The sequence below is a fragment of the Callithrix jacchus genome, chromosome 17, assembly GCF_049354715.1.
Source record: "Callithrix jacchus isolate 240 chromosome 17, calJac240_pri, whole genome shotgun sequence".
Taxonomy (NCBI): domain Eukaryota; kingdom Metazoa; phylum Chordata; class Mammalia; order Primates; family Cebidae; genus Callithrix; species Callithrix jacchus.
In genome coordinates this window covers 16,183,101-16,208,115 of record NC_133518.1, presented here as the reverse complement: position 1 = coordinate 16,208,115, position 25,015 = coordinate 16,183,101, and the positions used below count along the sequence as shown (strand labels likewise).

Genomic DNA, 25,015 nt, shown 5'->3' with positions numbered 1-25,015 from the left:
AATATTTACAAGAATTCCTGTATTACTTTACTACTTCTGTATGTATATCATAACAAATAAAAAAATACCATAATCATACTGAGTAAAAGGAACAATAGGTTTTAAAATACGCAATGCTTACTTTTCTTTTTTTGAGATAGAGTTTTGCTCTGGAGTGCAGTGGCGTCATCTCCGCTCACCGCAACCTCCGCCTCCCGGCTTCAAGTGATTCTCCTGCCTCAGCCTCCCGAGTAGCTGGGACTACAGGTGCACACCACCATGCCCGGCTAATTTTTGTATTTTTAGTGGAGATGGGGTTTCACAATGTTGGCCAGGATGGTCTCGATATATTGACCTCATGATCCGCCCACCTCAGCCTTCCAAAGTGCTGGGATTACAGGTGTGAGCCACCGCGCCTGGCCAATGCTTACATTTTTAAATACCCAGTTCATGTTCAATTATTTTTGCTTATCTCAAAAATATCTATTTACATTTGGTTTGTTTGGATCATTTTCCCAAAATGTCCCCATATTACATATGGCGATTTTTCTCTTAAAACTCTTTTGTTCTATAACTGTCCCACTCTCTTCTGTTAATGCTATTTCTTTGTTGTTGGAGAAACTGGTCATTTATCTTGTAGAATCTCTCACATTCTGGATATGGCTGATTAAACCTTCTGGTGTCATTTAATATGTTCTTTACCCACTGCATTTTTTATAAACCATTACTTAGACCTAGAAACTCAATATGCTTTCTTGAGTTGGTAAATAAAAGTACTCTATGATCCAGTGCATTTAAGGAAAATTATATATTTGGGGAAACCAATGCATAGAGAGTCACAAAGACCCGAAAAGTTTCAAAGTAAGGAAATGTTTAGTTTTGCTTAACTGTGCATTTCCCACGTGTTATTTGATTGTTACTGTGCTATACACTATGTTCACATGGAACTAGAGTCCTGTTTTTTGCACTCCGATAAGCACTGGATCAGAAGATCTGTAGGGTCTTCTCAAAATCCTATGACTTTGCATGATATGAGACATACTGGCTGGACACAATGGCTCACACCTGTAATCCCAGCCACCTTGGGAGGCTGAGGCAGGAGAATCCTGAGCCCACAAGTTCGAGACCAATCTGGGGAACATAGTGAGGCCTCATCTCTACAAAAACGAGAGAGAGAGAGAGAGAGAGAGAGAGAAAATTAGCTGGGTGTCGTGGCACACACCTGTAGTCCCAGCTACTTGGGAGGATGGGGTGGGAGGATCCTTTGAGTCCAGGAAGTCCAGCAGTGAACTGTGATCTACACTCTAGCCTTGGTGAAACAGCAAGATCCTGCCTCAAAAAAAAAAAAAAAAAAAAAGAGAGAGAGAAAGAGAGACATAGTGCAGATGCTCATAAAAGTTTGCTGATTGATTAATCCAGCAGTCATGTATTGTGTTTTTTATTTATAGTGTACTGTACCTGAAGCCACTATTCCTGTCCTTAAGAAATAAGACTGAGTTGATAAATCAGCATGTGTTCAGGCAATAAACTCACATTCTTGTTTAAAGCATATGGCAGTTAAAAAAAACAAAATCAGTTGTATGTGTTGTGTATTTATGGAGTGGCCTGGTGGGTTTCATGAGGAAAGCTCCAAAAGAGGTCAGCCTTGGAGTACATCAACAAGCATTCACAGCAAGTCAGAGCTGGAAACACACACACACACACACACACACACACACACACACGGGAGGGGGGGGGACAGAAATCAGCTGGTTTAATCTCTTTATTTATAGAAGACAGGAAGCCTAAGGACAGGAAAGGATTCTTAGAGCTGATGAGACCCAGACATTCCTGTTTCGAAGCTTAGTGCATTCCCTTAGTAGGTCCAATTCAGGATTACTTCTTTGTAGGTAAACTTTTGTTTTGTTTTCTCTTCCCTCTGGAAGCTTTTAGGATTTTCTTTTTATCCTTTGGAGTACTGAAACTTCTTCAGGAAGTTATGAGATTTTCCCCTTCGTTCTACCGGGACTACCTTGCAATATAAGGATCCGGGTTTTCTTGGGCAGAGGGAAACTTTCTTCTGTGACTCGCATATCTGTTTCTGGGTCACTTGCTTTAATTTGCTCATTCCAATCATTTTCTTTGATATGGTTGGTTTTAGTCGTTTTGGGTGAACCTTGGTTGCCTTTCACATTTATGAATGAAAGGTAATCTTATTAATGATCTGACTTGGGACTTTTTTTTTTGTAGTTATCTGGATTTGTTTACTCAGAAATGCACAGAGATAAATTTGACCTGGTTTTCAGCCTCAAGATATTTACAGTCTAGTGAGGGAGGAAAACAAGTAAACCAAGAACTCTGTCAAAGTGTCAGCATGTTTATGATACAGCTTAAACAAAAAGACAGTGGTATTAATTTGTGTAACAGGGAATTCTGAGGTGTGTACCTCCTCCAACTTCAATATTCTGCCTCTGGCTCCTCTGGGGTTGGCCTAGAAATGAACAGCGTCTGGGAGAAAAAAGGAAAGGACAGAAAAGGTCTGACTCAACCACTGCAGTTTGGTGATGTGGCTTTTTGGGCTTGAAGAAAGTTCAAGGCTTCTTCTTTCTCTTGATGTATAACATTTCTGGATTTCTCAAAGATTTATCACAGAGGATCTTTAGCTGCAACATTCATGACATAGCAATACCATTTCTCAGGCTCTTCACTTAGTACCTTTGGCCCCTGAGCATATGGTGGTCCATTCTACATAGACACTTTCTGTTTTCCCAGTTCTCTCCCAAGCAGTCCTCCGAGATGAACAAGAACTCAATCCAAGCCTGGTCCTTCCCCATGTACTACCTCGTGAACTACATCTGGTCGAGGGGAAGCACCTGTGCATCCTTGTACCTACAGAAATGGACCACTCATTGCTCTCTCATAGGCAAACTGTTCCAGTCACTGCCTTTCCTTAGTTTTTCTCAAGGATGAGTCCAATGCCTAAAAGTCTTCAATTTCTCATGTTTCCTGGAAGTAGGTAATGAAAGCAGACTTAGAAAACCGGAACTGGAGCACCTCCTTTGTAAGCTCTGCATAGATTTGGAATGTAGGAATGTTTGGCACCTTAAATTTGATTTCAGTCCTTGGAGTCTCAGCTGAAATAGAAAGTCTCATTGGAAATGCCTGTTTCATGCCTCAATGAAAAGTACAGGGGTGATGAAACATGGAATCTTCCGTACTATTTCTTGAAGGCAGTAGGCCGTCTCCTATGACTAGCTTTATTACAATAAAACTATGCCAGAGAACTCTCTATTAAGCCAGTTTGTGGGTCTCTGGCAGAGGAAAAAAGAAACTTGGTCATCTTCAAAAGCTAGATTATTCTTAGGCTTGGTTCTCCTAAGGAGCCAGCTGAATGTGCATCACTGTGAAATAGATTGCCTCTCAGAGAGAAATTTAGAAACATTTTGGAGAGAGATCCAAAATGGCTGATCACTAACAGCTCGGGATTGTAGCTCCCAGCAAAAGCACAGAGAATGAGAGGACGCCACACTTTCAGATGAATTTTCATCACTCATGGTCCAGAAGATTCCCAGTGGAGGAGCCCCACGGTTCACCAGCGCGACTCTTGTGGCCGGCGCAGCGGTTTTGCCTGAGCCTCAGTGTGGCAGCTCTTCATGCAGAGTAAACGGGACTGGTTCCCCTGCTGACCGGTGTTTGGAGCTCCGGGAAGGCAGAGCCGCTTGTTACGGACTCAAGAAGGAAGCCAGACCGGAGATTCTTGGGCAGAAGAGCACCTTCAGTCTTATCGCTGCTATTTTGGCCGGCGCAATGGGTTGCTCGGATCCCAGCACTGGGAATCAATAAATTGGAGGTCCACTCAGAAACCTAATTAGAAAGGCGGTAGTTGTAAGGACGACAGATGGATAAATTTATAATAAAGGGAAGAAACCAGCCTAAAAAGGCTGAGAATACCCAAAATCAGAACGCCTCTCCCTCTACAGGGGATTGCAGTTCCTCATCAGCAACGGAACAAGCCCTGATGGAAAAAGACTGTGTTCCATTATCTGAAGTAGGCTTCAGAAGGTGGATGATAAGAAACTTCTGGGAGTTAAAAGAACTTGTTCTAACCCAATGTAAAGAAACTAAGAACTTTGAAAAAAGGTTTGACGAAATGCTAACAAGAATAGACAATATAGAAAGGAATATAAATGAACTAATGGAGTTGAAAAATACAACGCAAGAACTTAGTGAAATATGCACAAGTTTGAATAGCTGAATTGATCAAGCAGAAGAAAGGATATCAGAGATTGAAGACCAACTTAATGAAATAAGACGAGAAGACAAGAATAGAGAAAAAAGGATAAAAAGGAATGAGCAAAGTCTCCAAGAAATATGGGACTATGTGAAAAGACCTAATCTACGTTTGATAGGTGTACCTGAATGTGATGGAGAGAATGAATCCAAGCTGGAAAATATTCTTCAGGATATTATCCAGGAAAATTTTCCCAATCTAGCAAAGCAGGACACTATTCAACCCCAGGTAATACAGAGAACACCACAAAGATATTCCTCAAGAAGAGCAACCCTAAGGCACATAATCGTTAGATTCACCAGGGTTGAAACGAAGGAGAAAATACTAAGGGTAGCCAGAGAGAAAGGTCAGGTTACCCACAAAGGCAAGCCTATTAGACTTACAGCAGATCTCTCAGCAGAAACCCTACAAGCCAGAAGAGAATGAAGGCCGATATTCAACATCCTTAAAGAACAGAACTTTCAGCCCAGAATTTCATATCCTGCCAAACTAAGCTTCACAACTGAAGGAAAAATAAAATCTTTTATGAACAAGCAAGAACTCAGAGATTTTATTACCACCAGGCCTGCTTTATAAGAACTTCTGAAAGAAGCATTACACATAGAAAGGAACAACCAGTATTAGCCTTTCTAAAAATATACCAAAAAGTAAAAAGCATCAACATAAAGAAGAATTTACATCAACGAATGGGTAAAACAGCCAGTTAACATCAAATGGCAGTAACCCTAAATTTAAATTGACTAAATCCCCCAATTAAAAGATACAGCCAAAACCTAAAGGTATGCTACATCCAGACTCATTTCACATCCAAAGATACACAAAGACTCAAAACCAAGGGATGGAGAAAGATTTACCAACCAAATGGAGAGCAAAAATAAATAAATAAAAAGCTGGAGTTGCAATTCTCGCATTTGATAAAATAGATTTCAAAGCAACAAAGATACAGTGGTAAAAGGATCAATGCAACAATAAGAGCTAACGATTCTAACACCCAGATACATAAGACCCATAAAGAGATTTAGACTCAACGAGACAGAAAATTAATAAGGATATCCAGGACTTGAACACAGATTTGGAACAAGTAAACTTAATAAATATGTATAGAGCTCTCCACTTCAAATACATAAAATATACATTCTCCACTTTAAATACACAAAATATTGATTGGCCATTATTAATACCCATTTTTATTTATTTATTTATTTATTTATTTTTTAAATTTTTTATTGGATTATAGGTTTTGGGGTACATGAGCAGAGCATGCAAGACAGTTGCGTAGGTACACACATGGCAGTGTGCTTTGCTTTTCTTCTCCCCTTCACCCACATTTGGCATTTCTCCCCAGGCTATCCCTCCCCACCTCCCCCTCCCACTGGCCCTCCCCTTTTCCCCCCAATAGACCCCAGTGTTTAGTACTCCCCTTTCTGTGTCCATGTGTTCTCATTTTTCATCACCCACCTATGAGTGAGAATATGCGGTGTTTCATTTTCTGTTCTTGTGTCAGTTTGCTGAGGATGATGTTCTCCAGATTCATCCATGTCCCTACTAACGACACAAACTCATCATTTCTGATTGCTGCATAATATTCCATGGTGTATATGTGCCACATTTTTCCAATCCAGTCTATTATCAATGGGCATTTGGGTTGATTCCAGGTCTTTGCTATTGTAAACAGTGCTGCAATGAACATTCGTGTACATGTGTCCTTATAGTAGAACGATTTATAGTCTTTTGGATATATACCCAGTAATGGGATTGCTGGGTCAAATGGAATTTCTATTTCTAAGGCCTTGAGGAATCGCCACACCGTCTTCCACAATGGTTGAACTAATTTACACTCCCACCAACAGTGTAAAAGTGTTCCTTTTTCTCCACATCCTCTCCAGCATCTGTTGTCTCCAGATTTTTTAATGATCGCCATTCTAACTGGCGTGAGATGGTATCTCAATGTGGTTTTGATTTGCATCTCTCTGATGACCAGTGACGATGAGCATTTTTTCATATGATTGTTGGCCTCATATATGTCTTCTTTCGTAAAGTATCTGTTCATATCCTTTGCCCACTTTTGAATGGGCTTGTTTGTTTTTTTCCTGTAAATCTGCTTGAGTTCTTTGTAAATTCTGGATATCAGCCCTTTGTCAGATGGGTAGACTGCGAAAATTTTTTCCCATTCTGTAAAAACCCTAGAAGGAAATCTAGGCAAAACTATCCAGGACATAGGAGTAGGCAAGGACTTCATGAACAAAACACCAAAAGCATTGGCAACAAAAGCCAAAATAGACAAATGGGACCTAATGAAACTCCACAGCTTCTGCACGGCAAAAGAAACAGTCAATACCCATTTTTAGAATAAAGCAATATTCCTGTTCTCTCTCCCTCTTTTTCTTCCTCTTTCTTCTTCTCCTTCTCTCCTTTTTTTTCTTTAAAAAAAAAAAGCAGCAAATTTTAATAGGACATACTAGAATAAATTCATTACTGTTTTCCTTAAAATACATATAAAAAAAAAAAGAAAAGAAACATTTTTTACACTAAAGCATTTTTGTGTAAAATGAAGAGAATGAAGAGCATCAGCATCGAAGCCACATAGATGTGAGTTTAAATTCCAATTTGAAACTTATTAGCTGTGTGAACATAGATCAACTGTTTAGCACTCTAAGCCCTTGGTTTTCTGATTTGTAAAAGGGGATTAATAGCTAATTTAAAGGGTAGCTGTGGAAATTAAATGAGATGTAGTATGTAAAGATTCCAAAACAGATGCCCTTGATGGGTAGTAGCCACTATCACCATTCCTCCTCAGCCTGGAATTCTCTCCATCTTCTTCTCTGACCCATCAATTCCCATTCTTCCTTAAAGACAAGTCAGGGTCAGCCACCTCCACCAGAAGGCCTTCTCAGATTCTTTTTCCCACTCATAATGGTATAGGTGCTTCTAAAGCATTTTGTGGCCGGGCGTGGTGGCTCACGCCTGTAATCCCAGCACTTTGGGAGGCCGAGGCGGGTGGATCACGAGGTCAAGAGATCGAGACCATCCTGGTCAACATAGTGAAACCCCATCTCTACTAAAAATACAAAAAATTAGCTGGGCATGGTGGCGCGTGCCTGTAATCCCAGCTACCCAGGAAGCTGAGGCAGGAGAATTGCCTGAACCCAGGAGGCGGAGGTTGTGGTGAGCGGAGAATGAGCCATTGCACTCCAGCCTGGGTTACAAAAGTGAAACTCTGTCGCAAAAAAAAAAAAAACAAAAAAACCACACAACAATAAAGCATTTTGTCTGCAAACTTTTTAATCAAAAGCAAAATGAAACAAATGAGTCTGTGTATCAAGCTTGTGCTATACCCACACAGGGATGAATCATTTTTAGTGACTTTAAAACATGAAACTTTGTTCATTTCTAGTGGGATATACCATAAGGACAAAAAGAACTGCAAAAAAATCTTAAGCTGTGAAGTCATTATATTATAGGTAGTTATGTTGGTATCATTATATTGAGACTATTATGTGTATGTTGTGAGATAGAGCAAATGAGCGTTTGCATTGGTGTCGTTGAGAACCGGAACTTTCAGCATGGGAAAAAAGAGACGTGGTCATAAAACTGATGAAATAAAAACTGTTTTATCCTGACTTTGAATTGGAAGCATCAGTCACTTTGTCTTAAGAACAAAAATGTATTCCTTCGCTCCGTCCATCAAAAGACCTAGAAACAAACACCAGCCCAGTAACAGCAAGCATCTCCAGCACCAAGAAAATAGCCCAGAGCTCCTTGTAGAAATGGATGACTTCCAGCTGGGTGCACTGGCTCAAGCCTGTAATACCAACACTTTGGGAGGCCAAGGCAGGAGAATCACTTGAGGTCAAGAGTTCAAGACCAGCCTGCCCAACATGGAGGAACCCCATCTCTACTGAAAATACGAAAGTTAGCTGGGTATGGTGGCAGATGCCCGTAGTCCCAGCTACTCAGGAGGCTAAGGCAGGAGAATTGCTTGAACCTGGGAAATGGAGGTTGCAGTGAGCTGAGATTGCACCACCATACTCGGCCTGGGTGATAGAGTGAGATTCTGTAAAAGAAAAGAAAAAGAAAGAAAGAAAGAAAAAAGAAATGGATGACTCTAGATCTGAGGCAGGAAATTTGGAAGAGCCTAGCACATCCTATTATACCGTAAAGCAAATAAGCAATAAACCCAAATAAGATCATGTCAAAAGGATACAAAAGCCAACCTGAAAAGCTCTCACTGGCTAAATATGAGACTATTTGCATATTATGAGGAGAAACTACAAAGGACTAGAATATAACGTATCTTTTTTCATCATAGGTTCAACATGATTCTAAAACAAACAAACTGAAACAAAACCAAATAACAAAAAGAAAACCCTCACTGATCACCTTTAGAGAATATCTGATTGAGAACAACTTGAAAAATTATAAAATAAAGGAAAAGAAGCAAGCATTTATCCTATCTTTCTTATGTGAACTGTACCTCAGGGTCGATGAGAAGTGCCTCTTTATAGGGGTGTTCTAGTTACTAAGTGAAAAAGGAAAGATAGAGTATTACCATTGGGCAATGCTTAGGGAAGCAATGATCTAGGCAATGGTCATCAATGGCTGCTAACACGACAGAAGAGGAGTCTTTTTTTTTTTTGAGATGGAGTCTTGCTCTGTCGCCAGGCTAGAGAGTGCAGTGGCACAATCTTGGCTCACTGCAACCTCTGCCTCCTGGGTTCAAGCGATTCTTCCGCCTCAGCCTCCTGAGTAGCTGGGACCACAGGCGCCCGCCATGGCACCTGGCTAATTTTTGCATTTTTGATAGAGACGGGGTTTCACCATGTTGGCCAGGATGGTCTCGATCTCTTGACCTCCTGATCTGCACACTTCGGCCTCCCATAGTGTTGGGATTACAGGTGTGGAGCCACCATGCCCGGCCAATACATACTTCTTAATAGATATGCACAAAGGCACTTACAAGTATTCAAGTCAAAAAAGAATCACTTGAATCTGATAATTGATCATATTTCTAGATCCAACTATCAATTTTTGGGAAATACAGTGAACAGAGGACCACATTAAATGACACTACAAGGAGGGGAATTATGAAAATCTGAATTGGGAAAATTCTACAGGACAAATGACCCAGTGTAATCAACAAATAAATTGGGGTGGGGGAGTATAGAGAGATAGAGTGAAGGCAAACTTTTAAAGGAGGTTTAAGAGACATTTAATTTTAACTATGGACCTTATGACAACTGTGATTTGTACAAAGTTAAAAATTACCAGATATTGGCCAGGTTCGGTGGCTCATGCCTGTAATCCCAGCACTTTGGGAGGCTGAGGCGGGTGGATCACTTGAGGCCAGGAGTTTGAGACCAGCCTGGCCAATATGGTGAAACCCCATCTCAACTAAAAATACACAAGTTAGCCGGGCATGGTGGCGGGCACCTGTAATCCCAGCTACTTGGGAGGTTGAAGCAGAAGAATTGCTTAAACCTAGGAGGTGGAGGTTGTAGTGAGCCAAGATCATGCCATTGCACTCCAGCCTGGGCAACAGAGCAAGACTCTGTCTCAAAAAACATAATAATAAAAAAAATTGCCAGATATTTGGGGAAATTCAAGCACTGAGTGGGCATTGGGTAATACAGTAATTATTGTTAATTTGTTATAGGTGTGATAATGTGATAATGGTATGGTAGTTATGTTTAAAGAGTCCTTAACTTTTAGATACTAAAATGTATAGATACAAGCATAAGTTTATGGATGAAATGATGCAATGTTGGGAACTTGCTTCAAAATAATCTGGGGATGTGGAGAGTAGAAGGAATGTGGATTAAACACATCTTCCCTACTTACATATATAATGGAAATGTTTCATAACAAGTAAAGAGTTAAAAATAAATAAAAACCATAAAAGTTAAAAACAAACAAAAATTTTCCCAGCTGTTCCAGAGACTGTGCAAGGCAAGAAAATCTAAGAATCTCTCAGCCCTTCAAAATAAAGTCAGCTTCACAACTGCGAAGTCACATTCTCAAAATGCAGAGTCTGATTAAGATGAAGCTCTGCATTCCCATTCCTTCTTGTCATAGAAATGAAATACTTCACTGTAATCTAAAATATGTCATCAGATCGTGACATTTCTCTGCTCAGGTCTATCTGCAGCCCCCAGTGTGTTTCTGTACTCAGAAAAATAGCTGATGCCCTTGTAAGAGCCTACAGAGCTCTCCCTGCTTGATATCCCCTCAGTGGGAGCCAGTCTCCAAGACGGCCCCCAGAAGTGATCCCTACCTCCTGGTATTTGTTATTCTGTTCCAAGACTGGTCTATGTGATCAGTACAATAAAGAAAAAGTGATGGCTTACTACTTCTGAGATTTTTTTTTTTGAGACGGAGTTTCACTCTTGTTACCCAGGCTGGAGTGCAATGGCGCGATCTTGGCTCACCACAACCTCTGCGTCCTGGGTTCAGGCAATTCTCCTGCCTCAGCCTCCTGAGTAGCTGGGATTACAGGCACGCGCCACCATGCCCAGCATGCCCAATGCCCAGCTAATTTTTTGTATTTTTAGTAGAGACAGGGTTTCACCATGTTGACCAGGATGGTCTCGATCTCTTGACCTCGTGATCCACCCGCCTCGGCCTCCCAAAGTGCTGGGATTATAGGCGTGAGCACGCATACTCCTGGCCAATACTTCTCAGATTTGATTATAGACACTGTGGCTTCCATCTTGGTTTCTTCTCCCTCTCCCTTGGATCACTTGCTCTGGGGGAAACCAGCTGTCATGTTATCACCAGTGCCACACTGAGACCACATAGCAAGAATTTCAGAGAACTGAATTCTCCTGCTAACAGCTCTGTGAGTGCTCTGATCAGTGGAGACTGATCTTCCGGCTTCAGTCAAGCCACTTTTTCTTAAAGGGTCAGATGGTAAATAGTTTGGGCTTTGCAGGCCTTGTGGTTTATACGGCAACTACTCAACTGTTCCATTATACACAACATGAAAAATAATGCGTTCCCAGAAAATCTCATTTATAGAAACAGGCAGTAGTTTGCTAACTCTTCCATGACTGCAGCACAGGCTTACAGCTTGATTGCAACCTCATGAAACCTTGAAGCAGAGCTATGCAGATAAGCTGCTCCAATTCCGGAGCCGCAGGAACCGTGAGATATATGAGTTTTAAGCTGCTGTATTTTAGTGTAATCAATAACTAATATATCATCATCCCACTCTCCACATCCCACATTTACCTCTTTTTACTTCTCTAATTTCACTTCTCTCTACTCTCCACCATTCATTCAGCTCAGGACACAGAGGCCTCCTTGTTGTTCCTTGAATATACCAGGGGCTCTCGTGCTTTTGGAGCAATGCATTTGCTATTCTCTATGCCTGAAATGCTTCTCCCCAAGACATCCACTTGAGTAGATTCAGTATCTCCTTTAGGTCTTTACTTAAATGAGCCTTTCTCAGTAAAGTTTCCCTCATCCTACTTATAAATGCAATACACCGTCCTTCCTACAGTCTTAATTTTTCTTCATAGCATTTACCGCCATGTAACATAAACTGCATTTATTGTCTGTTTTCCTCTGCTGGATTGAAATCTTCATGAAGGCAGGAGTTTCCATTTCGTTTACTTCAGTACCCAAAAAACAGTACCTAACCGGCAGTAGCCCCCAATAAATTGTTTATTTAATGAAGCTGCCAACCCCATAAAGGCATGAATATATTTTATTTTTTATTTTGAGACCAAGTTTTGCTCTACTGCCCAGGCTGGAGTGCAATGGTGTGATCTTTTCTTACTGCAACCTCCATCTCTTGGGTTCAAGTGAGTCTTCTGCCTCAGCCTCCTGAGTAGTTTGGATTACAGGCACCCGCCACCGTGTCTGCCTAATTTTTTTGTATTTTCTAGTAGAGATGGGGTTTCACCATGTTAGCCAGGCTGGTCTTGTAGTCCTGACCTCTGGTGATCCATCCGCCTCAGCCTCCTAAAGTGCTGGGAGTACAGGTGGAAGCCATGCACCTGGCCAATGGCATGAATATCTTACTTGACATAATATACTCAGCCCTAGCACATAATAAATATTAAATGCTAAGTTAGCTTTGAAGAATTTTAAATGTGAATATCAAATGTGGTTTTGAAAGATCACTCTAGGAAAAGAATGGAGGAAGCAATTGGTGTTTGCCAACACTGAATTCTCATTTGCTCTCCATGGGCAATTTCACCCGCCCTCAACTGTTCATTACTTCCTAAATGCAATTTGACCTTAAAATTTGCACTGGCCCTGCCCGATTTCCAAAGCTACCCTCTTTCTTTACTTTGGGTTACATAACTTACTGTGCGACTTTGGACAAATTACTTGTTCTATTACTTATTCAGTTTCCCTGGCTGCAAATGGGGATATTAATACTTATCTCAAAAGAATGTTATGACGACGAATCAGTCAATTCATTTAAAATACTGAGAACAGGCCTTGCGCAGTGGCTCACACCTGTGAGCCACTTTGGGAGGCCGAGATGGGTGGATCACTTGAAGTTAGGAGTCCAAGGCCAGCCTAGTCAACATGGTGAAACCCCGTTTCTATTTTAAAAATTTCAAAAATTAGCCAGGTGCAGTAGCACCTGCCTGTAATCCTAGCTACTGGGGAGGCCGAGGCATGAGAGTCACTTGAGGTGGAGGTTGTGGTGATCTGAAATCATCCTCCTTAGTCTCCTGTAGTATGGATTCCGCCAAACTATTTCAATTAGAGCTATCAAAGGCCACTTATATTTGGGAGAAAGGGTCCATTCACTTTTAAGTTTTAATAGACAACCAACATACCAGTGTGGGGGTAGGGGCTTTGTGAAAGAGATGAGGATGGTCGGAGGCAAGATTCCAACCCAGTAAACTAATTTTTCAGACAAGACACACAGTAGATGAAGTAGCTGAGTTGAGATCTGGTTTTCAGTTTCTGGTGCCTACAAAGCAGGCATCTGGCTAGGGATTTCTAGTAAGCAGTAAAATACTGGTCAGCAGGACTGACCCCTACTGTCTTTAGGCTAACTAGAAGAGCAAACTCTGAAGAAGAGTAATACAGAGCACTTACATGTAAGAACTGTTCTAAGCACTTGAGATTATGTTTATAAACTTAAAAAATTTGAGACTGTCAAGACAATTATATGCATTTTATACAGCTATATAAAAATTGTTTTACAATTAAGATTTACAGGCCAGGCACAGTGGCTCACAGCTGTAAAAAACACTTTGGAAAACTGAGGCTGGTGGATCACTTGAGGTTCAGGAGTTCGTAACCAGCCTGGCCAGCATGACCAAACCTTAACTCTACTAAAAGTACAAAAATCAGCCAGACATGGTGGCACACACCTGTAATTCCAGCTACTAGGGAAGCTGAGTCACTGCACTCCAGCCTGGGTGACCAAGGAGACTGCCTAAAAAAACATTGCCCGATTTCCTATAAAACACTACTTTTACTTGAGGACGTTTCTCAAAGCAATTAATTTTGGAAATCCTGGGGAAAAAATTCTACTAGCAATAAGCTATTTAAATACTGTTAATGGAAACGATCACAGGGAAATCAAAATCACATACATAGCATACTCAAAAGAATGAGACAAAAGTTTAAGAGGACAGTATTTTTTATTCACTGATAAACTAAAAGTCAATTTCTTGGTATTTCTCATGTATACTTCATTTATTTTATTAATAAGCAAAGCCCTGTAAGGGAAGCCTTTGCCTAGTCCTCCGACTCTGATTCATCTTCATCTTGACTAATCTGGAAGTAACGAAGTTCGTATGTCTCCTTGTCAGATGCAACCACTCGAAGCCAATCACGAAGATTGTTCTTCTTAAGGTATTTCTTGGTAAGGTATTTCAAATACCTTTAAAATAAAAACATTAAGAAATTCCTACTATGTAAAGGTTTATTATACAGAAAATATACATCATACTCATCTTTTCTGTGCCTAGCTTCCTCCAAAATATTTCATCCTTCCATTCACACTACATTGTGCAAGGTTGTGAGGGTAGCATCCTCGTCATACTGCCACAGCCCAATTATTTAAGCAATACGATTTTACTCTTCAAATACATCATGTGTGTATACATGAAAATGTTTAACATCCCCCTCACCACTATTAAACTCCCTAACTCCCAATTCCACACTGGCTCGAGGTAGCCTATTAAGAGGGTTAAACCTATAGCATCCTCATTAGTCTCAACTTCTCTGATAATTCTTGGGCCCTCTCTACGTCTAATGTAACTAGAGTTGTATTTTTTCTTCTTTTCTTGAGATAGTCTTGCTCTGTCACCAGGCTGGAGTGCAATGGTGCGATCTCAGCTCACTGCAACCTCCGCCTCCCGGGTTCAAGCAATTCTCCTGCCTCAGCCTCCCGAGTAGCTGGGACCACAGAAGTGTGCCACCACTCCCAGCTAATTTTAGTAGAGATAGGGTTTCATTATGTTGGCCAGGATGGTCTCGATCTCTTGAACTTGTGATCCACCCGCCTTGGCCTCCCAAAGTGCTGGGATGACAGGCGTGAGCCACCGCGCCCAGCGAAGTTGTTATATTTTATAGTAATCATATGATTATCTGTAAGATTCTTGAGGATAGCTACATTTTCATCTCCGAATCCTTCGTGATTACATCTCATTTAACAGGTACAGCAACCACTTTAGTCTAAGCCACCATTATCTCTTACTGCAATTAGCTCTTACATCTTTAGTTTCCACCAAGTGTACCACCCTAGTTTTTTTTTTTTTTGAGATGAAGTTTTGCTCGTTTGCCCAGGCTGAACTGCAATGGCATGATCGCAGCTCACTGTCTCTGCCTTCTGGGGTCAAGTCCTAGTCTTTTCCAGCCACAATAAACAATTGCTTCCCAGTACATGTCCCATGGCTTTCAAGACCTGCTCCCCAGGCACCCTCCAAACTCATGCATTCCTCCCAAAACACTATGCCCCAGACACACTGGCCTTGTTACTGTTGCTTCTGGTTCATCCTGCCTGTAACAATTCCCAATTGCAAGGCTCACTTCTGCATTTCAGGTCCTGACTAACTTATTAACTTGCCTAAAAACTTTGCAACTTGCTTTATGCCCTTATCACTGCTTGATAATTCCATTTCACTCTCTCCCTTCTCTACTAGAAGTTCCTTGGTGGGTAAATTGCCTGCTTAGTTCACTGTTGGGTTACCCAGTCCTGTGCCGCCCATGTAGTATTTCATATTTGGTGAATAAACTGAATGAATAAAAACTGGCAGCAAGATATTAGACTTTGCCTTTGGCCACTTCTACTGAATAAAACCTTAAAAAAGTTTAAGTGTAAGTTGAGACAATTCTCCTAGGTACACATCAGACATGTTTCTTGCAACATACTCAAATACTCAAGTACCCAGCATTAAAGGTCATAAACAAATTGGATTTCCAGGGCCTGTCATTTACTGGATAGGAACCCTGGACCCAACTGGTAATATTCTAGCAATAAATTACACTTAAAACTAGTCTCAGCAATTGGCACTCATTTACTGAATTTCCCATTTATGTAGGCCTTTAGTAAGTTCGCATTTATTCTTGCATATAAACAGAATACATGCAATAATTATATATGAAATATTCCAAAACTATAATAAAAATTTGCAGAAGTACCAACCTTTTGGAGAACTGTTTCTCAGAAACAACAGTGATTTTATTCTTGAAGCGTTCAATGTGAACAACATTCCCGAGATTTCCAGTTTTGCCATTAACTTTAACCTTCTCCCGTAGAAATTGCTCCTATTTTAAAACAGAAAGAATGCAAAACTAGGGAAGAGAACCCTAGATATTCACTAGGGAAGGCACCCTAGGAATAGAGCTTAGATTATTGTCAAATATTTATATATTTAAACCATTATCAATAACTTGGATTATAAAAATAAGCCAAGTAGAATGATACTTACAAAATTTCCAGAATCAAAAATTCCATCTTCTACTGGATGAGTAAGGTCCAAATTAAACTTCCAGGTGGACTTCTTGGGTTTCTTGTCTTTCTGCTACATAAATGTGAAATAATTAGTACCTGGCTATGAAGACAATTTTTATAAATAATTTTAAAGTTTGTATCAAGGCAATCTGTACAATGTATTGTGAGGTTACATATACAAAAATAAAACAACAACAACAAAACACCCACTCTGGGGATGATCAGAACCTCTAACCAAGTCCTAATTTGTTCAAATCGTCAAAAAGTTATGGTCTTGGTCTTCCATACCACTGATGTTCAATTTTAAATTATCATGTTTTACTGCCACCGACTGCAGATGGAACAGATTAGTACACCTCCTAGCCCAAGCTGAGTTTAAGTGCCAGAGCTAGGATTCCATCCACTTATGTCGAGAATATTCAATAATCTTGACTTTTGGGAGAAAAACAAAAACCCCCAAATTTCCGCACCCAAACCTTTTATAACAAGACCATATAATAAGGTTACACAAGCAAAACGTTGCTATGGCCAGTAACAACGTACATTCACTGTAATATAAATACACACATCAGGATCAGGATTTATGACTATAAACACCCATTTAGATCCATCTAAACGGCTACCAAGTATTACACCTTAGTTTGCTTTCTCAGGTAGCCCGGTAACAGGTGCCCCCGCCTTCCCAAATTACTTGGTGCACAGAAGTCAATTTGGGAGACACAATTTGTCTAATGGAAGATAACCTATAGGGTTTATGGCCATGCTGAGCATTACCCAGTTTTGTAACTAGCCCAGAAATTTTATCCTAACTTTATTTGTAAATTGCACGTAAATACTTAGCTTTTCAAATATTCTTAGGAACACTGTAACATCTTACTGGTTCCCTTACTAATGCCTTAAGTATAATATCAGAAACACGTTCATTTCACGTTGCAGGAAACTAGACTTTTTTTTTTTTTTTTTTTTTTGAGACAGAGTTTCGCTCTTGTTGCCCAGGCTGGAGTGTAGCAGCACGATCTAGGCTCACTGCAACCTCTGCCTCCCAGGTTCAAGCGATTCTCCTGCCTCAGCCTCCGGAGTAGCTGGGATTACAGGCACGCGCCACCACGCCCAGCTAATTGTGTATTTTTAGCAGAAATGGGGTTTCTCCTAAATGATCTCGAACTCCTGACTAGGAGATCCACCCGCCTTGGCCTCCTAAAGTCTGGGATTACAGGCGTGAGCCACCGCGCTCGGCCTAGACTTGAGAAATTTCTTCCCCAACTTAAAGTTCTCAGAAACTTCTGTGATGTCGGCCAGAGCGGGATATGAGAGCCCCGGAGCTCTGGCCTTGCAAAGGCCGTCAGACCGGCTCGACTACCCACCTTTCCCCTTCCTAGTGCAGAGTGGCAAAAGCATTATCAGGCGCGAGAGTAAAGAAATGGGACAGATTGCAGTACCATCGGCCCATTTACAGTCGTAACTCCCTCTTACCCGCGTGCCCAACTACCCACCCCAAACCAATTCCGGGGCCAGCTCCAACTCCACTAGACCGCATGGCATCTGTCGGAAATCTCGAAAAACAATTCAGGATCATCGCGTCTCGGTTACGTTCCTAACCCAGATTCCATTCCTCCCCTTCCTACATCTCGACTGAGACGTTCCCACTCGACAGATGGAAAAATCATTACAAAGCCGCACAAACACCAAGACGTCGCTCACTCACCGGCGCCATGTTGTGAGTCGCGCGAGCACAGAAAAAGCAACAGCTGCGCGGCCTTTATTTATACCAAAGCCTGCGGCGTCACGCGCCGAGAGCGTCAGATTGCCGCCTCCCGGAAAAGGAAGCGGGAGGAGCGCCGAGGTCGGTAACTCCGGAAACCGGTGCGCTTTCCGACCCGGGCAGGCAGTCGGCTTTTCGGGCGGCGGTGGTTGAAGTGATTCCGCTTTCCGCTCCTGGCTGTACAAGCGCATTGATCACAGTTGCCTCTACGGTTACCTAGCGGCTGCTCACGGATACTCACTCACACGAGGGGTGCAGGAGTCGTCTTTCGCTAATCACCGGAACCCCCTTTCCAATCTGGGCAAGGCAGTGTCTCAGGTTGCTTTGGATCATCAATTATGATCTTCCAGAGACAAAATTATTTGTTTGTGTTTTTTCTGTGAGCCTTGATTTCTAAATGACTATGGAGGGAAATTGGTGCTTTGGGGACCAGGTCCTTAAAAAATGTATGTGTGTACACACACACACACACACACACACACACATATATTTATATGAGGCCGGGCATTGTGGCCCACGCCTGTAATCCCAGGACTTTGGGAGGCGGAGGCCGGCGAATCACTTGAATCCAGAAGTTCGAGACCACCCTGGGAAGTATATAAGGAGAACCCGTCTTTACAAAAAATTTAAAAAATTTAGCCAGTGTGGTGGTGCACTCCTGTATTCCCAGTCACTTGGGAGGCTGAGGCAGGAGTATCACTTGAAGTTGGGAGGCGGAGGTTGCAGTGAGCCAACTTAGTACCGTTGCACTCCAGCTTGGGTGACAGAGTGAGACTTTTTCAGAGAGAAACACGTAGTGCTTGCTTCTTGTTCATTCGTTTGGTATAATTTATTTTATACCAAAAAATCATTACAATGCCGCATAACACACCCACCAAGACATCATTTTAGAGTTAATCCCAGGTCTCCTGATTTCCATCCAAAATGCCTCCCAGTTAAAATTCAATGAATGTTTGCTGTGAACTATCACAAGACACCCGGGTGGAAGTGGCTTACTGACAAAAGGAAAAAGTAGCTTTTGAGCTTTGAAGGATTGTAAATTGACATCTGATCAGAAAAGTGGCATTCCTCTCGGTGTTTAGCAGTAATACGTTTTTGTAGAGATGAAATTGTCATACCTAGCGTTAGGGGTAAGGGATGGGGTGGACTTTTGTGTTAATTTGCAGAGTGACCCAGAAAGTGAGAACTGTTTATGGCCTTTCTGCCAGCAAGTGGTTACTGTGGCAACGATCTTTAATAGAGCATGTGACTTTTAGAGTCTGAAGAGAGGCCCTGAATTCCTACAAGAAATCCATTTCAACAAGATTTTTTAGTTGTTTGCCTTAAGAACCACAATAATTACATTTCTTTTCCAAACATTAAAAGGATAGAAGGGAGCAACTGGAATTTACTCCTCAAGGGCTGCCTAAGCTGAGGGGCAGAAATGATTCTATTTTGCTTGTCTTTAGTAGTCTTCCATGTCTTGACAATAAACTCCTTAAGCACTATTAAGCCATTTGTACAGAGGATATGAGAACAAATGTGTTTCACAGTAACTAGTAATCGCTAACTAGTTAAAAACTGTAATGGGGGAAAATATTTCAATTAGAAAAAAAAAACGAACAAAAATATGCAGATGGGAATGGGAAGACTAAAAGTTGTAAATAATTCAGTTCTTCCCAAACTGCGTGTGTGTGCATGTAGATAGTAACAACGCTAGTCAATACCCCACAGTTACTTTTTAAAAATTTGACAGCTAATTAAAAAAATTTTAACTTTTATTTTAGATTCTGAGGGTACATGTGTAGGTTTGTTGCATGAGTATATATAGTGATGGTGGGGTTTGGGGTGGGATTGGTCCCTTCACCCAGGTAGTATCAGAATAGTACCCAGTAGTTAGATTTTCAACCTTTCCCTGCTTCTAATAGTCTCACTGTCTATTTTTTGCCATCTTCATGTCCATGAGTACCCAATGTTTTGTTTCCACTTATAAATGAGAGGAGGAGGTTGCAGTGAGCCAAGATTGCTCCACTGCACTACAGCCTGGGGAACAGAGCAAGACTCCATCTCAAAAAAAGGAGCAAAAGAGAACTTTTAGACATCAAAAAGAGAAAAACTGAAATTAGAAAAAGTAGATGAGTTAGGCCGAGCATGGTGGCTCATGCCTGTAATCCCAGCACTTTGAGAGACTGAGGCGGGTGGATCATGAGGTCAGGAGTTCAAGACCAGCCTGACTAACATGGTGAAACCACATCTGTACTAAAAATACAAAAATTAGCCGAGTGTGATGGCGGGTGCCTGTAATTCCAGCTACTCAGGAGGCTGAAACGGGAGAATGGCTTGAACCTGGGAGGCAGAGATTGCAGTGAGCCAAGACTGCACCATTGCCCTCTAGCCTGGATGACAGAGAGAGAGACTCTGTCTCAAAAAAAAAAAAAAAAAAAAAAAGAGAGAGAGAAAAGAAAAATTAGATGAGTTAAACAGGAGAATAGACACAGCAGAAGAGAAATTAGGGAGTGGGGGAATTACTTAGAATGCAACGTGGAAAAGCAAAGAGATAGAATATATTAAAAAAATAGGTTAGGAGACCAGGATTTCAGAATAAAAGTTTTCCAGATATGTCAACCAAGATATCCAGAAGGATATAAGAGAGACATTGGGGAAAAGGCAACCTTTAGAGAGACAATGGCCGAATTTCCAGATACAGGAAGCACCAAGCAGGATAATTTTAAAGAAATGGAAACCTAGACACATTGTAGTGAAACTTCAAAACACAAAGACAAAGTCATTTCAAAAGCACCCAGAGAGGGAAAAGACAAAATCTAAATCGCTTATACTAGTAGCTGACTTTTCATCTGCAACAATGGAAGCCAGAGACAAAGGAATATATCTGCAGAGTGCTGTGAGAAAATACCCGGCAGTCTAGAACTACAAACAAAACAAAACAAGACCAAGAATACATTTCAAGAGTAAAGACGCATTTATGACATTTTTAGGCCACAAAGCTGAACGTTTGCCATCAAAAGATCTTTAGTAAAGGAATTCTGAAAGATATACTTTAGGAAGAAGGAAAATGACCCTAGAAAGAAGGCCTGTATGTCAAAAGAAATAGAAAATGGCAAACTTGTGAGTAAATCTAAACAACTACCAACTGTAGACAACAGTAATAATTATGCCTAATTTGTGGGTTTAGGGAACCCTTTTTTAAAAATTAATTATGTATTGTTATGTTGTATTTCTTCATCTTGGTGATGTTTACATGGGTGTTTCCTTTGAGAATTGCTTGAACCTAGGAGGTGGAGGTTGCAGTGAGCCGAGATTGCACCACTGCACTCTAGCCTGGGTGACAGAGCAAGATTCCATCTCAAACAAAGAAAAATAAAAAGAAGAAAACCTACATGGAGAGGCCACCTCAGACTCATTAGGATGACTGTAATCAATACAGAAAATAGCAAGTGTTAGCGAAGATGCTGAGCAGTTGGGACCCTTGTGTGCTCTTACTGGGAGTCTTTTTTTTTTTTTTTTTTTTGAGATGGAGTTTTGCTCTTGTTACCCAGGCTGGAGTGCAATGGCGCGATCTCGGCGCACCGCAACCTCCGCCTCCTGGGTTCAGGCAATTCTCCTGCCTCGGCCTCCTGAGTAGCTGGGATTACAGGCATGCACCACCGTGCCCAGCTAATTTTTTGTATTTTTAGTAGAGACGGGGTTTCACCATGTTGACCAGGATGGTCTCAATCTCTTGACCTCATGATCCACCTGCCTCGGCCTCCCAAAGTGCTGGGATTACAGGTGTGAGCCACCGTGCCCAGCCTCTTGCTGGGAGTTTAAAATGGAGCTACAGCTATGGAAAACAGTATGGCAATTCATCAAAAAGTTAAAAATAGGGCAGGCACGGTGGCTCACACTTGTAATCCCAGCACTTTGCGAGACCAGGACAGGTGAATCACTTGAGGCCAGGGCAGGCGAATCACTTGAGGCCAGGAGTTCGAGACCAGCCTGGCCAACATGGTGAAACCCCATCTCTACTAAAAACAAAATTTAGCCAGGCATGGTGATGCAGGACTGTAATCCCAGCTACTCAGGAGGCTGAGAGATAAGAATCACTTGAACCCAGGAGACGGAGGTTGCAATGAGCCTAGATTGCACCACTGCATTCCAGCCTGGGTGACAGAGCGAGACTCTGTCTCAAAACAAAGAATTACCATAGACTCAATCTCAAACAAAGAATTACCATATAATCCAGCATTTCCACTTCTGGATATGTACCCCCTACAATTCAAAGGGCCTCACACATTTATGCACTGATGTTCATAGCAGTGTTGTTGAGAGCAAATTCTGACATGTGTGAGAAATCATATTGTTTGCCGAGAAATCCTATTGAAAGCGGTGACAAGGGAAACCTAGTTGACCCCCCAAAGTGGAAAACTGCCCCCAAAGCAGCAAACTGCTCAAAGCATTATAAAATAGTAACCAATATAAAGATGTCTCACACCAGATGAATTCGTTCTTTGAACACAGGATACCTGACCCTTTCCTTTGTTCCCTCGTAAAGAGCGCTTTCTAGTTCGTCTTTAACCTACAGTAAACACACACTAGCTGCCTGGTTAGTTTACCGTTAACCAATGAAAGAACACAGAGCATCTGCTTGTAAAACCTGTCACTGGGAAGTCAAGAATAAATATGTAGGTCAGAGTCTGCTCTGGACTCAGCTGGAAATGCTGTGAGACTCCTGGTGCTCCACTCTGAACCCACCTTTGGTTTCTCTCTTTCTGTCCATTTCTTAATTCCTTCAGTGCCACGTGAGTTGGGGTCTCCAAGGCTGAACTGGTCTCGGCACAGCGTTATTCATAGGAGCCGAAAAATAGCAGCAACCCGAGTGCCCACCGACAGATAAACAAATGTGGTCTCTCCATACAGTCAAACATTATTCAGCCTTAAAAAGGAAGGAAATTCCCACTCATGCTAGCACACGGATGAACCTTGAGGATGTTATGCGAAGTGAAATCAGCCAGTCACATAAAGAGAAATACTGTATGATTCCACTTATGGGAAGGACCTAGAGTAACCAGATTCACAGAGACAGAAAGTAGAGTGGTGGCGGCCAGGAGCTGGGAGAGCCAGTAATGGCTTCTTTAATGGGGACAGAGTTTCAGTTTGGCAGGATTTAGTGAGTTCCAGAGTTTGGCTGCACAAAAATATGAATGTACTTACGCTGAAGTGGGTACTTTAAATGGTTGTGGTAAATTTTTTGTGTTTTACCACATTGAAAATTTTTGACATTGGAAATGTATATTTATTGAGCACCTCCACGCTGGGCACGATGATACAATTATCAACACTGTAGTTATAAAAAACGCTCTTGGGGAGGTAAAATTCTAAGTGTAAAAACTAGCACAGACAGACAATAATAGACACAGACCCACAGGACTCAGAGAGCAGGCTTATTAGACAGAGATTATAGATTTCAGCAGGGAACCAGAAATTATTAAAATTACCAATCACGAAATTTATAGTTTAGTAATTTAGCCAATCAGCTAATTTACTAATTACTGAAAATTACATACTGAAAAAGAACCAGAATGTAGTAGAAAGAGATGGCAGAAAGGCCACCTAAAGCCCATCTTTTAGACACTGCTCTTAGCAGATGAGGGAAAGAAGGGCACTTCCTGGCCAGGCATGGTGGCTCATGCCTGTAGTCCCAGGAGGGTCTCCTCAGGAAGCTGAGGCAGGGGAGTCACTTGAACCCAGAAGGCAGAGATTGCAGTGAGCTTATACTGTGCCACTGCACTCCAGCCTGGGCAACAGAGCAAGACTCCATCTCAAAAAAATAAATAGCAGGGTACATTGGCTCACGCCTGTAATCCCAGCACTTTGGGAGGCCGAGGTGGGCAGATCACTTGAGATCAAGAGTTGGAGACCAGCCTGGCCATGCCCGTCTCTAATAAAAATAGAAAAATTATCTGGGTGTGGTGGCAGGCATGTGTAATCTCAGCTGCTCAGGAGGCTGAGGCAGAATTGTTTGATCCTGGGAGACAGAGGCTGCAGTGAGTAACTGTCCTCCAGCTTGGGTGACAGAGCTAGACTCCATCTCAAAGAAGTTAAATAAAGCCCATCTTTTAAACAGTTCTCCTAGCAGATGAGGGATATAAGAGCACTTCCTTACCTTGGTAGCCCTGAGTGTCCAGTCTGTGCCCTTGACCACCACACTCGATGGAGAAACAGTAGAGCAGCCTCCACTGCAAGCTGTACTGAAGATCCCACCCTCGCAGTAAGAGTTCCCTTTAGCCCGCACTTTGGGTTGGATGCATCCTGAGCTCTGAATGTGTTGTGTGCTAAGGCTCCACCTTTCCCTTGGCTGGGAAGTATGTCTTGGTCTTCTGTCTCCAGTGTGCACGTGGCAGAGCCTGACATGGAGTGAGTGCTCCATAGATGCTTGTTCAATTTCCCAGGAACTCAGCAGGCTGGGCCTAACACCACTGCCTGCAAAGGCCTGGCAGGTGGAGGGACTCATCGACCCATGCCTGCTGCTCTTACAGAAAGAGAGGGAGATGGGTGGGAGTGTATGGAGAGTTGTCCTTTTAATAAGGAGGGCCAGGAGCTGTAATAGAGGCCCCAACATAATTTATCCTAGGGAACAGCAGGGGCCCCTCTCCTCTGGGGCCCATAGCCTGGCCTTACTTCTCTTCTTTTCAGTTTGAGATTTCATCTAAGCCAGGACTAGGCTGCCAAAGACTGCAGACTCCTTCACCTTCGACTCTAATTCCAGCTCCTTGACAAGGGCAAGATTCTTGGCTGGGACAGAATAACCAGCATGGAATGCCGGGAAACTCAGAACCATACATGCTTCAAATGCAGGGAAGAGCTGGTTGCCATTGTGCTCAAAATAGTTCTTAGGACATGGAACTCTCCCACTGGTCTGGGTAATTCTCCCCCTTCCTCCACACCTCCACTGTAAACCAAGAGACAGCGTGGCCAGCGAGTCCCAGCCCTGCAGAGAGAGCTCTACCAGCTCCTGTTCATGCCCAAAGTATTTATTAACTTATTCAACAGCCATGTGGGAAGCCACTGCTTCAGAACGCTGACTGTGCACAGGGGG

At 42.0% G+C, this 25,015-nt stretch overlaps 1 protein-coding gene across 2 annotated transcripts; it reads right to left on the bottom strand.

The window, feature by feature from the left end:
- Positions 1-13,841: 13,841 nt before the first annotated feature.
- RPL22L1 (ribosomal protein L22 like 1) lies at positions 13,842-17,994 on the bottom strand. 2 transcript variants are annotated; one of them, XM_008983464.5, is made up of 4 exons: positions 17,884-17,994; positions 16,156-16,248; positions 15,870-15,991; positions 13,842-14,102 (listed from the first exon to the last, which is right to left on the bottom strand). In XM_008983464.5, the coding sequence occupies exons 1-4, from the start codon at positions 17,890-17,892 to the stop codon at positions 13,958-13,960; spliced, it is 369 nt and encodes a 122-aa protein (XP_008981712.1). In that variant the 5' UTR covers positions 17,893-17,994; the 3' UTR covers positions 13,842-13,957. The 2 variants fall into 2 exon arrangements, with proteins under 2 accessions (XP_008981712.1, XP_002759433.2); XM_002759387.7 differs by having other exon boundaries at positions 16,156-16,245.
- Between the last annotated feature and the right edge of the window lie 7,021 nt (positions 17,995-25,015).

Bases quoted from the DNA above. Each gene is read 5' to 3' on its own strand.
- RPL22L1 (XM_008983464.5), bottom strand. The intron at 15,992-16,155 runs GTAAGTATCATT...GTTTTAAAATAG, and splicing joins TTTTTGATTCTGGAAATTTT to GAGCAATTTCTACGGGAGAA. The intron at 14,103-15,869 runs GTTGGTACTTCT...TTTATTTTAAAG, and splicing joins GAGAAACAGTTCTCCAAAAG to GTATTTGAAATACCTTACCA.